Here is a 13,568-nt window from a genome sequence, read left to right as displayed (position 1 = left end):
GAGATGAACTGGCTTGACTTTTTAGTGGTTTCAGCATTTTAAATCGTGGTATATATAAATATACTTTAATTTTTTGTTTACAACAAAATTTAGATCATTATTGATGCATTGCACATAAAATATATGAATAAATAATACACGGTAATTCCTATATGAGTTTAGTGTTGATAATTTAAAATAATATTATTTTGGAATTTAAGGAAAAAAAGTAAATATTATTTTAGAAAAATTCATGTCTTAAGAGAAAAATAAAATTTTTAAATTTTTTTTTTTTCGAAACCTCAAAAATTTTATCCTTTTGGACTATAAGAGATAACTTATCTCTTGTGGTAAAAGAAATATTTTTCCCTACGAACATACATGGTAACATTGATTTTATAATATTATTTAAAAATATTGGATTTTATATACTTATAGAATGTAGTATTGTTTGATACAGATTGCATGCAATTCGTGTTTAAATTATATGAATTTAGGTATAAATAAAAAAATAAAAACTGAATAATATTTTATGATGATGTAATAAAAAGACAAAAAATTAATCTCTCTTTTTATTAAATAAAGATCTTAAAATAAATAAATATATCATTAAAGAGTTCGCTTTTTCTGCCGTTACTGCAGATAAGTTATCTACAATAAGTCCAATACGACGTCGTTTTGGGACGAAAATTATGATGTTTTTGTAATTTTAATTTATTTCAGGGTTATAATAGTCATTATATTTATAATTTCTTAAGATTTCAATACCAAAACGACGTCATTTTGGGAATAATACAAATAACTTATCTGCAGTAACTGCAGAAATATTTTTTCCATCATTAAATATGAAAAAAAACTAATCATAAAAGATCCTCTAAGATATATAATTTTAATATCATATGATATCTTTTAGTAACCTAATTGAATCTCACAATTATACCATCCTACAATTACGTCCTCTCATTATGTTAAAAACCACATGCTCAAATTATTTGTAACGAAGTTGATCAAAATAGTACCGATGATGCTAAAAATACAGATGCTGCTATTGGAAATGCAAGGTCAGAGCAAAATTACCAGTATAAGCCAACTAAGAGATAAAAAAAAAGATATAGTTCTAAGGGTTAGGTGATTGAATAGTTTACTAGTTCCCGTTTATTGTAGTCTTTATTGGTTGTATTAGTTTGACAGAGGAAAGGAAATCATATTAGACAAAAGAAAAAGAGCCCCATGTCCATCATGGCATTTAACATTTTTTTTAGGAAATTTTTTAAAAATCTCCCTACAAGTTTCCTCAAAATCACTTAACCCCTTCTTCAAAAATTTTAATCATTTACCTCCCTACTTGAAATTTCTTTATCACTTACCTCCTAATTTGATTTTCCATCCAAAATTTTGTTAACAGAGTTAATTTTTTTTAAAAATATCAAAATTACCCTTAATAGAAAAAAGAAAAACATAATTTTCTCACGTATGCAGTTTTAGACGAACTCACAAAATATTTTTTTTAAGGTAGCTTGTTAGAATTAGTAATTATTAAAATTGTTTCCTGCAAATCCCATTGCCATTAAACACCTACTCACAATTGTTGGTGTCGTTGTTCAAATAAAATGATTAAAGAGGCATCATCTCAGCAGGTTTAGATCTTTTCTTTTCTGTTATGAGTTTTTCTGCTATTATATGACCAACAAATCCGACTTTATAAATTTATTCAGAGCTGCACTTTATTTTGCTTGCACAGCAACTGAAAAGCTTTACGTTCTGTGCTTCATATATGCCTTGTTTTTCCCTTAATCATATGATATTACCAAGTTAACATGCCAAAGGTGCTATTTCGTTGTTTTCTGTGTCATCGAGAGTAGAAGGAGGATTCAATCGTTGATTTACATTCATGTCTTGCTTACGTGAGTTTGTTTAAAACTGCGTTTGTGAAGAAGTTATGTTTTCTCTTTTCTATTAAAGGTAATTTTGGTATCTTTTAAAAAATTTAACTTTGTAAACAAAATTTTGGATTGAAAATCAAATTATAAGGGTAAATGATAAAGAAATTTTAAGTAGAGGGATAACTGATAAAGAAATTTTAAGTAGAAAAGTAAATGATTAAAAATTTTGGAGAGGAATTAAGTGATTTTGAGAAAACTTGTAGGATTTTTTTTGAAGTTCTCCTTTTTTTATAATGAATTTGATAATGCCCAATAATTAATCAAATAAATCATAAATGCAATGCACCGAGTGTAATCATTGAATGCCAAGGGCGATATCATTGAAAAAGGTTAATAATATACTCTTTCTGCATGTATTAAAAAAAGAAAGAAAAGAAAAGAACACTTTGTGTAGAACCAAATACAAAAATATTATTATGCAGAAACATCTTAGTTATGACACAAGAAGATAGAGAATAAAAAAAAGTAGTACAAAGGAACGAAACTTCTGTGGTGATTCATTTACGCGCTCACAGTGATTCTTTCACTCATTCCATCCAGCAGACAACAAGCATTTTCCATGCGGGTTGATCTGCACTTTAGCTGTATCTACTTGTCCCCATCAGAAAGAAAAAAAGTTTATTATGTTGTGCAAGTGTATCTCCTTATGGTGAGGTTGCTTATGTGTCTAGCAACCATTGGTCAACATGCTAGGCTGTTTTTCCAGCTTAACCCAATGAGATAGATCCTAAGAATAAAGAGGTCTGATTGCACAGCTAATTATTGTTTTCACTTGAATTAAAAATTACACACATATATATATATATATAGGTTTACATTTCTGCATCAATTAAATATATGTCATATATATTTAAAAATATTAAATGTGGGGAATCATAACCATACAAAAGATGAAAGTATTAAATTTGAAGAATCATAACCATACACTTGTCTTTGCTTACGTAAAGCTGCTACATAAATAATTTTATCATATATATATATATATATATATATTTGATATTCGAATATAAAATATTTATATTATAATGATATTAGCTCTCATAAATTATTACTTTTATATTAATCCTAATTATTATTTTTAAGCAAGTTGGTCCAAACATTTAAGTTTTAACTTTTTGACTTAGTTATAAAATTAATCCCGAATCAAAACTTAATTTCAATTATAAATTATAACTTTTTGCAAGTTGTCAAATATATATTTGGTAATAATTGAATCCAAATTTAGTTATATATATATAAAAAAAATTCAATCCTTTCTATGGTAAATCTAAAAAAATCACATTTTTTTATACCATGAACCACTATTAATACTTAGCTTAAGCCTGTCAAAGTAGTTCTCTCTCTCTCTCTCTCTCTCTCTTTTCTTGTTCTCAATCTAAAGTGCTAAACTTAATCTCAGAATTCCATCAGAAAATTCTGGGATGTTGCTTTGATTCAGATTTGAAAGCCTCACTAAACAGGAAAAACTCTCATATGGGAATGACCCTTTTGAGTTTATGTTTCTCATTCCTTCATACATTCATGATGTTGAGGAAGAATCTCTAATTAGCTCCCATTGATTGCTATTGGTGAACCCATCAAACCCTCTTCCCAAAATTTTAATCTTTTTTTTCTTTCCTGTGAACTTGAATTCCTAGGAAAAAAAAAAAAAAACCATAAAGAGAGAGAAAGTGATGGCACCCAATTCATTTCCTGTGACAACTGAGAAGACTAACGACTTCACCTTGTTACAATTTCATGATTCGGATTCTCCCATGTTTCCCGAGAAGCAAAAAGCTGCGAGTCCCAAACAGTTTACGTGGGTTCTGCTCCTTAAACTTCACAGAGTTCTGACCTGCTTGTCGGGTTTGACCACAGGTTTCAAATCCACTTTTGCTTTGGTCAAGAAACGCATTTCATTGTCTGATATAAGCGATGAGGGTCCTAAGAATAGAGGAAGGTTATACAGGTTCATCAAGGTTTTTCTTGCTCTTTCAATTGGTGGTTTGGCTGTAGAAATCATTGCTCATTTCAATAAATGGAATTTGCATATGATCCCATCATGGGAGGTTCAGGGTCTTCTTCAATCGTCCTATGTGTCTTGGCTTTCTTTCAGAGAAGATTATGTTGCTCCTTTAGTCTTGTTTGTTTCAAAGTTCTGTATTGTGCTCTTCTTGATTCAATCTCTGGATCGCCTTGTTCTTTGCCTTGGGTGCTTCTGGATCAAGTATAAGAAGCTGAAGCCTACCATTGAAGCAGATGCATATGACATTGAAGATCCTTCAAGCTTCCCAATGGTCCTTGTTCAGATTCCCATGTGCAATGAAAGAGAGGTAACATAAACAATACTGTAATTTCCTCTAACTATGCTTTCCATCCTGCTAATATATGATTATATGATGATCTTCTTGTAAAAAGCTTCTATGTATTGGTTTCAATTTCTTACACTAATGAGTCCTCCTTGGTCCTATCCTAATTTGGAAATTATAATTAGTCATATGATTGGTAGGCTAATTTAGACATGATTTTCCAATTTTACATCTCAAGCTGAATTTTTATTTTTTAAATTAAGGTTTATTCACAATCCATTGGTGCTGCTTGTCAACTTGATTGGCCAAAAGACAGAATACTAATTCAAGTCCTAGATGATTCAGATGATGCCAATTTACAGCTCCTCATCCAAGATGAGGTTTCCTCTTGGAAAGAGAAAGGGGTCAACATTGTGTACAGGCACAGATTGATCAGAACTGGGTATAAAGCTGGAAATCTTAAGTCAGCCATGTCATGTGACTATGTCAAAGACTATGAATTTGTAGCAATATTTGATGCAGATTTCCAGCCCAATCCTGATTACCTCAAACTAACAGTTCCCCATTTCAAGGTAGGTACTGTAAGCCAAATAAGAACAAGGGAGAAGTTTTCTTTGTGTTGCCTAAACAAATCTGTCTAAAGATTTTGTGATTTTTCTTTTGCAGGGAAAACCTGACTTGGGTTTGGTTCAGGCTAGATGGTCCTTTGTGAACAAGGATGAGAATTTGCTTACAAGGCTCCAGAATATCAACTTGTGCTTTCACTTTGAAGTGGAACAACAAGTTAATGGTCATTTCCTGAATTTCTTTGGATTCAATGGAACAGCAGGTGTTTGGAGGATAAAGGCTTTGGAGGATTCAGGGGGATGGTTGGAGAGGACCACAGTTGAGGACATGGACATAGCAGTTCGAGCTCACTTGAATGGTTGGAAGTTCATCTTCCTTAATGATGTCAAAGTTCTATGTGAATTACCAGAGTCTTATGAAGCTTATAAGAAACAACAACATCGCTGGCATTCTGGTCCAATGCAGCTTTTCCGCCTATGTCTTCCTTCTATAATAACTTCCAAGGTCTAATTATTTTTCAGTTCTCTTTCAACTTATATTGAATCTTTCTATTGGCAAACGTGTGTAATTTTCTGGATTCTTATTTACTTTTATGCAGATGTCAGCATGGAAGAAAGCTAACCTGATATTGTTGTTCTTCCTTTTGAGGAAACTTATACTTCCATTTTACTCATTCACCTTGTTCTGCATCATACTACCCTTGACTATGTTCATACCTGAGTCTGAACTACCCCTTTGGGTGATATGTTATGTCCCCATTTTCATGTCTTTCTTGAACATTCTTCCATCCCCAAAATCTGTCCCTTTTCTTGTTCCTTATCTCCTCTTTGAGAACACCATGTCTGTTACAAAGTTCAATGCCATGGTTTCTGGACTGTTTCAACTAGGAAGTGCTTATGAATGGGTGGTGACAAAGAAGACAGGGAGATCATCTGAGTCAGATTTATTAGCCCTGGCTGAGAGAGAATCAAAGTCTTCAAGTGAAGATAAAATTCTCAGAAGGCACTCAGAGTCTGGTTTGGAATTATTAGGCAAACTTAAGCAAATAGAAGTACCTTCCAAGAAGAAGAGAAACAAGCTCTATAGGAAGGAGCTAGCACTTGCATTTCTTTTGCTCACAGCATCTGCAAGAAGTCTTCTATCAGCACATGGTGTTCATTTCTATTTTTTGCTCTTCCAAGGATTGGCATTTCTCGTTATGGGTTTGGACTTAATTGGTGAGCAAGTGAACTGAAACAAGGCATGGGAATTGTTTTTACTTGTTTTTGACACCAATACTTGGTTCTGAGTCCATATTTCTGTTGAAGATCATGGAAGATACAATTGTTTGAAAGAGCTATATCAGATTGCAAGAAACAAGATATAGAGTAAATTTGATTGTCTAGTCATAAAAATATAAAGAATAATAAGCACTGAGGATCCATAGATAAAAATTGTAATTTTTTTCTCTATCCCATTTTTTTGTAGACTTCAAATTTATCAGAGTGATTTGTTGGCTTTTTGTTGATTTTCACTTGTGTAAAGCTTTAGGACTAAGAAAACATTGTTGGAACATAAACTGTATTTACTTTGTTGGAGAATAGCTTGTTAATTGAGTAACATTTTCTATCCGATTGCTTTTTGTGTTATAATAATATAATATGACATCCATTACCGTATCCCTTGTATTCTGATTCATGTACAGCATTATTCAAAAGAAAAAGAAAAAAATGACCAGAAAATCTCCGTAAGGGAAAAAGTATAAAAGAAAATTGTGGCATATCAAAGCAGCACTCGTTCATCAAAGTAAACTTTAGTATATAGCTCAATCGAATTTGTAATCATATTGAATTCATTGATGTGATTTGTAACAGAAGCTTCAGCATTTTTAAATTAAATAGCCAACATATTAGATTTGAAGTATATGACTCTTCATATATATTTGGTAAGAATAACGATAAACAGTTAAAAACACGCATGAATGTGTGTCAATAAATATATATAAGTCTAACTTCTTTATTGAATGACAGTGTAAAAGATATATAATTTTAGACCATATTCAACATTATATCCATGATGATAATTTTTTTTAACCATCATTAAGATAATCTTTGAGTTGCATCTTTCAAAAAGATAAATAATTATCTTCGTTTTTTCTTCTCCCTCGTTAAACTATAAAAAATAAAAAAGAAATTAATCATAGTGCCTGTTTGGATGCTCTCTTTTTTAAGCTAGAAGCTACTTATAGGCATAAGCTAGGCTAAGAGCCTGTTTGGATCCTCTTATTTTTAAGCTAGAAGCTACTTATAAGCTAAAGCTAAAAAAAAGAGCTTAAAAAAAGAAGCTAAAAGCTGTTTGGAAATTACATAAAAAATTTACCTTAAAAATTACTTAAAAGCACATATTTCAAGAAAATTATCTCTCTCTATATCTTTATCACTCTTCATTTAAAAAAAAAGCACACAATTCAAGAAAAACAGATAAGAGCTAAAAAAAAGCTCCTCCTTGGAGCTTTTAATTTTCAGCTTTTTCTTCGTTATAAAAAAAAGAGCTTTTCGTTATAAGAGCTTTTTCCAAAACCTGTTTGGCCTAGCTTATGCTTATAAGTAGCTTCTAGCTTAAAAATAAGAGAATCCAAACAGGCACTAAACAGGTTTTGGAAAAAGCTCTTATAATGAAAAACTCTTTTTTCTATAATGAAGAAAAAAGCTGAAAATTAAAAGCTCCTAGGAGGAGCTTTTTTTTAAGCTGTTATCTGTTTTTCTTGAATTGTGTGCTCTCTTTTTTAACGAAGAGTGATAAAGATAGAGAGAGAGAAATAATTTTCTTGAAATATGTGCTTTTAAGTAAATTTTAAGCTAAAATTTTCATGTAATTTTCAAACACATTTTACATTCTTTTTTTAAGCTCTTTTTTTAGCTTTAGCTTATAAGTAATTTCTAGCTTAAAAATAAGAGAATCCAAACAGGCTTATAGTCTATTGGCTTTTTGACTGCTTTAATGCAAAAAACGAAATATATCACAGGTTTAATTATTTCGACAAAATATTTACCCATTAATACGAGTGAAACGTTGTGCATATTTAAATCATATATCACCTCGTACATGATTTGTACAAAAATCAACCCAATACCCCTTGTGCACATTTTGCAGAACGCAACATGTGACAGTTACTTTTTGGATTTTACACAAGTCAAGCATGAAATGATATGTGACTTAAATGAACATATTTTCTATGCGTGTTTCATTTTCATTAGATGAATAAATAATTTGTCAAAAATATTAAACTTGTGATATATATATTTTATTTTGTTTTTTTCAAGGGTAAAAAAATCCTTAAGATCTTATTCTATACGGGCTTCCAGGTCCGAGTCAAAGTGGGCCTTCTTGTGCATTTGGGTGTTCCAAATTTTTTTAAAATCATATTATCTTTTATGGGAGTCAATATTCATATTAAGGTGAGCCTATTCTTTCAAATAGAATCTTTTGTATTCATAAACATTTGAATCCAAAATCTTACTTAAACAGAATTATACATGTACCATTTGAATCAATTTCTTCTGTTTCATTTTTTTTTTTCCCTAAACAACGATTTGTTAATTTGAAATTTTTTCATCTCATGGCTTTATTTCTAATTCCTTTTATGTTCTGATTTTTTTCTTATTTTAGAAATGATGTAGGTACAAAAAGCTCTCCTAAACAACATAGTGACACTCCTGGCTTGTCCTCTCACACTCTCTCACTGTCAGTCCACGCGCTTCTTCACAAAGTTGGAAACTCTTGCTTTTCAAAACTCAATCTGGTTTCTCATTTTGATCACTTGGAAAGTGATTCTGGAACTGGGTTTGTTCACTGTGTAACGTGCAATCATGAACTTAAAATTTTGAGTTATTTCATGTTACTTTTGTTGTCTCTCTCGACTAAGATCATGCCCTTGTGCTTGCAGTGTTGCAATGGCTGAGCAGAAGGATGCTTTCTTCGTTGTAACGAAAGGGGATGTTGTTGGCATCTACAAGTCTTTCAGTGACATCCAACCTCTACTTTCATCTTCTGTATATCTTTTTCCAACCTTGTTATGTTCTTCCATGATGCAAAGTTTTTGTCTTTAACTCTTTTCTGCATTTGAATGTATATGTTTTGTGATGTTGAACCTCTGAATGGAGTTTATTTACTACTAAATATACATTAAACTTGTGGGTTGGCTTTTGCTTTCTGAAAACCTCCATGTCTGCTTCATTGTTCTGGTTACAATAAAAGTTGAGTATTTACATGTTCCAAACAGGTACCTGGTGAGACTCTGAATATTTACAAAGGGTTCTCTTTACCTCAGAAAACTCAGGAGTACCTTGACTCACATGGGCTTAAGGGAGCCTCTTATTCTCTCAGTGCTGCTGATGTGCATGAGGGGCTTTTTGGAAGAATAGATGCTTGCCCTTATCAGGTTGGAGGCACTTTTCTTTCTTATTTGTGTCATTCTCCAATATTTCCTGAAACTTTTCATCATACATGGGGTAAAGGCTCCATCTTGTGCCTAAAGGCTTCATATTGTTAGCTTGAGCTTTATGTTGCAACTCTTGCCTCTCATTTTAGGGTGGATTGTAATGCATAGTAGTTCATTTCCAATTTGTATTATTTCTGATAACGTGCTTTTCTATTTTGTAACTCTGAAGCTTAAGCTTGTTCCATTTGAAAAAAGTTTAACTTCAAAAGGAGATTAATTTTTTTCAGCATCCAAGTTCTTCTCAAAGAAGAGCTTTTGACGGGAATTCCTCATCAAAGAGCTTGCAAAGAGCCATTCAGTCTGATAATAGCGTAAGTTATCAACATTGATATATTCCCAATCAGGAATTTGCACCTATATTTTACCAAAGAAATGCTATTGATTTGAGTGAAACACACATTTGGAGCCCTTGTTAATTTATCACTGATGTGATAGAAGATAAGACTCTAAAACTGCATGTACAAGATACTGTAAAGGGAATGCTTTTTTTTCTTCAATACACCAAGCCTATTAATAGGCAACACAAAAACTAAAAGTACCAATGAAGAGACTCATTACAAAGCTAATCAAGAGTCTCATAACACCCTCATAACACCACTAATTAACTACTCATAACATCAGCCATTATACCCCTAATAAACATTATAACAATTTAACTTCATAACTCACATAAGAAAATCAAGAGACAACTGACTCTTCAATATTCTAACTAACACAAGAAACTAAAGAGACTCTTCAACATGATGCAACTCTAAAAATCCCAGCATCCTATTGTAGCGTTAATACATGCATGTGTGCAAGTAACAATGACTGTAGCTGAATGCTGGTGGCTGCACAAGTAAGCCATAATAAAATTGCTCTTGGTGCCATTGAGCCAATGCAACAATCATGACAGATGTCCTGATTGAGACTAAAGTTTGGTGTGTAATATCTTTCTTAGCTGATTGGTTGGAATGGGACTCATTTGTTGTTCGAAATATTTGAAAAAAAAAAAAATTATCCTTTCCATGACATTTTATTAACTGAAAGATTAGACCTTTAAACTTTGAGATATGGTAGCGGCACATGCACATGGTCAGAGGGCCTTTAAATTGGATGAAATGTTTCAGAAATTTTTCTTTGAAATCAATGCATTTGATCTTCAGATTCGTGGCCCTTTATTTCTGGTTACAGATTTTATGCATATGATTCTTGATGGTCTTTTTTGATTGATATTTCCGCCCCTCCTCCTAGTTGGAATATTTTGCATGCTTTATCTATAAGACAATACAAGAACAACAAAAAAATCTTACATCTCTATTTGCAGCTTTCATGTATCCTTGAGTTTGATGGTGCTTCCAAAGGAAATCCTGGACCTTCCGGGGCAGGAGCTGTCCTGCGTGCTGAAGATGGGAGCAAGGTGTCTACTGTATGCAACAACTTGTTTTGTTGTTTTAATTCTTCTCGGAAGTAGCTAACTCTTAGGTCTATTCATAGGTCTATCGGTTGCGTGAAGGAGTGGGCCATCAAACAAATAATGTTGCTGAATATCGAGCTTTAATTTTAGGATTGAGACATGCCATTAAGAAAGGATATAAGCACATTCGTGTCCAAGGAGACTCCCTGCTTGTCTGCAATCAGGTTTGTTATCTTTTCAGAGTATGCATTATTCTTAATATGTTTCAGTTTTTACCCATTCTGCTCTACATCTCTTGGTCTGTGTTTCACTACTTAAGTTGCATCTGGCTGGTATAAATGGAAAACATACTCTAATTGTTTAAAATATTGAATATTAAATGGCAATTTGAAATTTAAAGTAACAGTATAGTTTCTACTTACAATTACTTTTCAGTTTTTATACTTCTTTTTTCCATCTTATGTGATTGCTTTTGCAACAGATTCAGGGTTTATGGAAAATAAAAAACCAGAATATGGCTTACTTATGTAATGAGGCCAAGGAGCTGAAGGCAAGGTTTCTGTCATTCAAGATCAATCATGTTCTTAGGGTACCCACTTTGTCATTTGCTCTATTTTTAAGATTTATTTACAAGATGAAGAAAAGTTAGGCTTTTAGTTGATTCGCTCATCCCTTTTTTGTAGGTAATGCTAATTGGACAACTCTTGATAAACAAAAGATGGAGATTAAATACAATTATATTGACATGTGACTGTCATTTATATGTCATACTATTTCTCATGGCTTTTTAATTCATGTGCCTACCTATATGTGATCCAAATGCTTTACTAGCTCAATTTTCTACAAATAAAAATGCTGGTTCAGTTTTAACTTGAATTTGATTGGCAACAACCTATATTGCTTAAACTATGCATTTATAATAGTTTGTATATGTATAATTAAGACCACTAGCACCAATAGTTATATGAAGATTTACATGCAGTTCTCACTGTTTTTATCTTTTTGTTTTTAGATGACAACTCCCTTTATTTTTTTTTGGTAATCTGTTTACAAATAACATGCTTTTCTTGATGTTCAAGGAATATAACTCTGAAGCTGATGTTCAAGCAAACCTTGCCATAAATCTAAAAGGTTAGATCCCAAGACTCTTCTGAGTTACTTACATGCTTCAATTTTTTGTTTTCCTGATAAATGAAAATCCATTTACCAAGTACTCAATGAGTTGCAGCCAAAGCTTATTATCAGAAACCAAAAACTAGAACCAGTAAAAACAAGGTGGCATTTTTATAATTATAAGTGAAAACATATCCATTGAAAATGAAAACAAAAAACAAACTAAATGCATCTTTAGCTTGCTATAGATTTTATTTTCATATCTGTATTTGGAAGGGTAAAATAAATTTTATTGGATCCTAAACTCTTGCAGCTGGTCAAGTTGAAGAAGATTGTCAGCTGCTTTAAATGCTCGACTAGAAGTGTGGCTTGTGCCTTTGCTTTCATCTTTTGGAAATTATGGTATATTTCTGCTGTAGTAAAGAAGGGTTCTATTTTTCTCATGTTGTAGGAGATAAGTATCTCCTACTATAGATACATAATATGGTAGAGCCCACCATCCATTAAAAAAAGAAAAAAGAAAAAATGATGTCATAACTTTTTATGTGAGAGAAACATGAGATAGTTATCTCATGTAAAATGAGACAATTATTTCCCAATAAAGAAGCCAGTTAAATTTCACAATTTATATATGTGTGTGTGTGTGACATTTCTTGTATAGGCAGTGTCTAAGGTATGCCATGCCTGAATAGTGTGTTAAGTAAGAGGTATGTTACTTGAAGTCTCATATTGGAAATATTAGATTCTGGCATAGGATTTATATAAACTTTGGGCTCTCTTACCTTATAAACTAGTTTTTAGAGTAGGCTCTCCCAAGGTTACTATCATAGTGCCATGACAAATGTAGCATATATACTGTTGGCAATCTTGTAAGGATGAATATGCTATAAACCTTTAGATGCTCACTATTTGCTTTGGGACTCAAAAGCTTCTGCTGTGATATTTGGATAACATTGTCTCAGAAACTAATGTAACACCTTATCATAAGTATATGCTAACATTGCTTCATGTCATGATCGACTCCAAAAAGAAAATTCCTTTGCTAAAATGCATTCTTCCTAATTAATAGAATTTAGGATATTTTATAGATTATACAATCAAAAAGGAAAAAAAAAATTATTATTGGCTATTTTTCTTTGTAGTAGTGTTGTTTGACGGTAATTCATAATTTTAACTAAAAAAGTCATATTATATATTTTTTAAACTTTTTCAAATTAAAAAGTCAAAAAAAAAGTTAAGAAAACACAATACTTGAAATATTTCTTATTTTTGTTGGAATAGCGGAAGAGAATGCAAGTTGTGCTTTTTTTATCCATTTTTAACTTAAAAATTTAAATTAATATAATAAAAATTTTAAATAAAAAATATAAAGAAATTGTTTATATTTAAGAAAAATGAATAGTTTGAATTTATTTATCGTTAATAAGTTAACTTAACTGAAAGATCTAATGTAATAATAATTAGAAATAATGAATTAATTAGAATGAAGTTCAAGTTGAAAGCGCTTATGTGTAGGCATTAAGGTTAGGGTGATTCTATACACTTTTTGCTATTTTATATTTATAAAAAAAAAATTTACATAAAAAATTTAAATTAGTGGAGGAATTTTTATACGTGGCAGGATAAGGGAAAGTCACCAATTTCAGTGACGATTTAAAATAAAATTACATATAGTTTAAATTCAAGCCTCACCTAGAGTGGGCGTCAATTCTTATCAGCTACATTTACAAATTTATATAAGAAAACAAATAAGAGATGCAATGTTATAAATTTCAACGGTGATTGAATCGGAATATTAGGTT

General features: G+C 31.5%; 2 protein-coding genes across 4 annotated transcripts; both read left to right on the top strand.

Moving 5' to 3' along the window:
• The first annotated feature begins 3,300 nt into the window (after positions 1-3,300).
• Positions 3,301-6,327, top strand: LOC133312526 (xyloglucan glycosyltransferase 4). Its single transcript, XM_061513739.1, has 4 exons — positions 3,301-4,234; positions 4,474-4,782; positions 4,877-5,281; positions 5,376-6,327. Exons 1-4 carry the CDS (start codon positions 3,596-3,598, stop codon positions 6,009-6,011), a joined length of 1,989 nt encoding a protein of 662 aa, XP_061369723.1. The 5' UTR covers positions 3,301-3,595; the 3' UTR covers positions 6,012-6,327.
• A 1,907-nt stretch (positions 6,328-8,234) lies between these two features.
• On the top strand, positions 8,235-12,533 carry LOC133312554 (uncharacterized). 3 transcript variants are annotated; one of them, XM_061513769.1, is made up of 10 exons: positions 8,235-8,294; positions 8,426-8,599; positions 8,703-8,808; positions 9,039-9,197; positions 9,485-9,568; positions 10,564-10,656; positions 10,734-10,877; positions 11,135-11,242; positions 11,733-11,784; positions 12,080-12,533. In XM_061513769.1, exons 3-10 carry the CDS (start codon positions 8,710-8,712, stop codon positions 12,112-12,114), a joined length of 774 nt encoding a protein of 257 aa, XP_061369753.1. In that variant the 5' UTR covers positions 8,235-8,294; positions 8,426-8,599; positions 8,703-8,709; the 3' UTR covers positions 12,115-12,533. The 3 variants fall into 3 exon arrangements, with proteins under 3 accessions (XP_061369753.1, XP_061369755.1, XP_061369754.1); XM_061513771.1 differs by having other exon boundaries at positions 8,426-8,612; positions 9,087-9,197; XM_061513770.1 differs by having other exon boundaries at positions 8,426-8,612.
• Positions 12,534-13,568: the final 1,035 nt, after the last annotated feature.

The sequence above is a fragment of the Gastrolobium bilobum genome, unplaced genomic scaffold (assembly GCF_033153095.1).
Source record: "Gastrolobium bilobum isolate Gb01-03AN ecotype WA unplaced genomic scaffold, APGP_CSIRO_Gbil_v1 utg20371, whole genome shotgun sequence".
Lineage (NCBI taxonomy): Eukaryota > Viridiplantae > Streptophyta > Magnoliopsida > Fabales > Fabaceae > Gastrolobium > Gastrolobium bilobum.
Note: the sequence above shows the minus strand (reverse complement) of the source record. Positions and strands in the feature narration are given on the sequence as shown.

What these genes read in the sequence shown, in the direction of transcription:
- LOC133312554 (XM_061513769.1), top strand. Translation starts at nt 8,710, where the DNA reads ATGGCTGAGCAGAAGGATGCTTTCTTCGTTGTAACGAAAGGGGATGTT. An exon ending in AACCTCTACTTTCATCTTCT is followed by an intron (nt 8,809 to 9,038) that starts GTATATCTTTTT and finishes TGTTCCAAACAG; the next exon opens with GTACCTGGTGAGACTCTGAA. An exon ending in CCATTCAGTCTGATAATAGC is followed by an intron (nt 9,569 to 10,563) that starts GTAAGTTATCAA and finishes CTCTATTTGCAG; the next exon opens with CTTTCATGTATCCTTGAGTT.
- LOC133312526 (XM_061513739.1), top strand. Translation starts at nt 3,596, where the DNA reads ATGGCACCCAATTCATTTCCTGTGACAACTGAGAAGACTAACGACTTC. An exon ending in CCATGTGCAATGAAAGAGAG is followed by an intron (nt 4,235 to 4,473) that starts GTAACATAAACA and finishes TTTTAAATTAAG; the next exon opens with GTTTATTCACAATCCATTGG. An exon ending in TAACAGTTCCCCATTTCAAG is followed by an intron (nt 4,783 to 4,876) that starts GTAGGTACTGTA and finishes TTTCTTTTGCAG; the next exon opens with GGAAAACCTGACTTGGGTTT.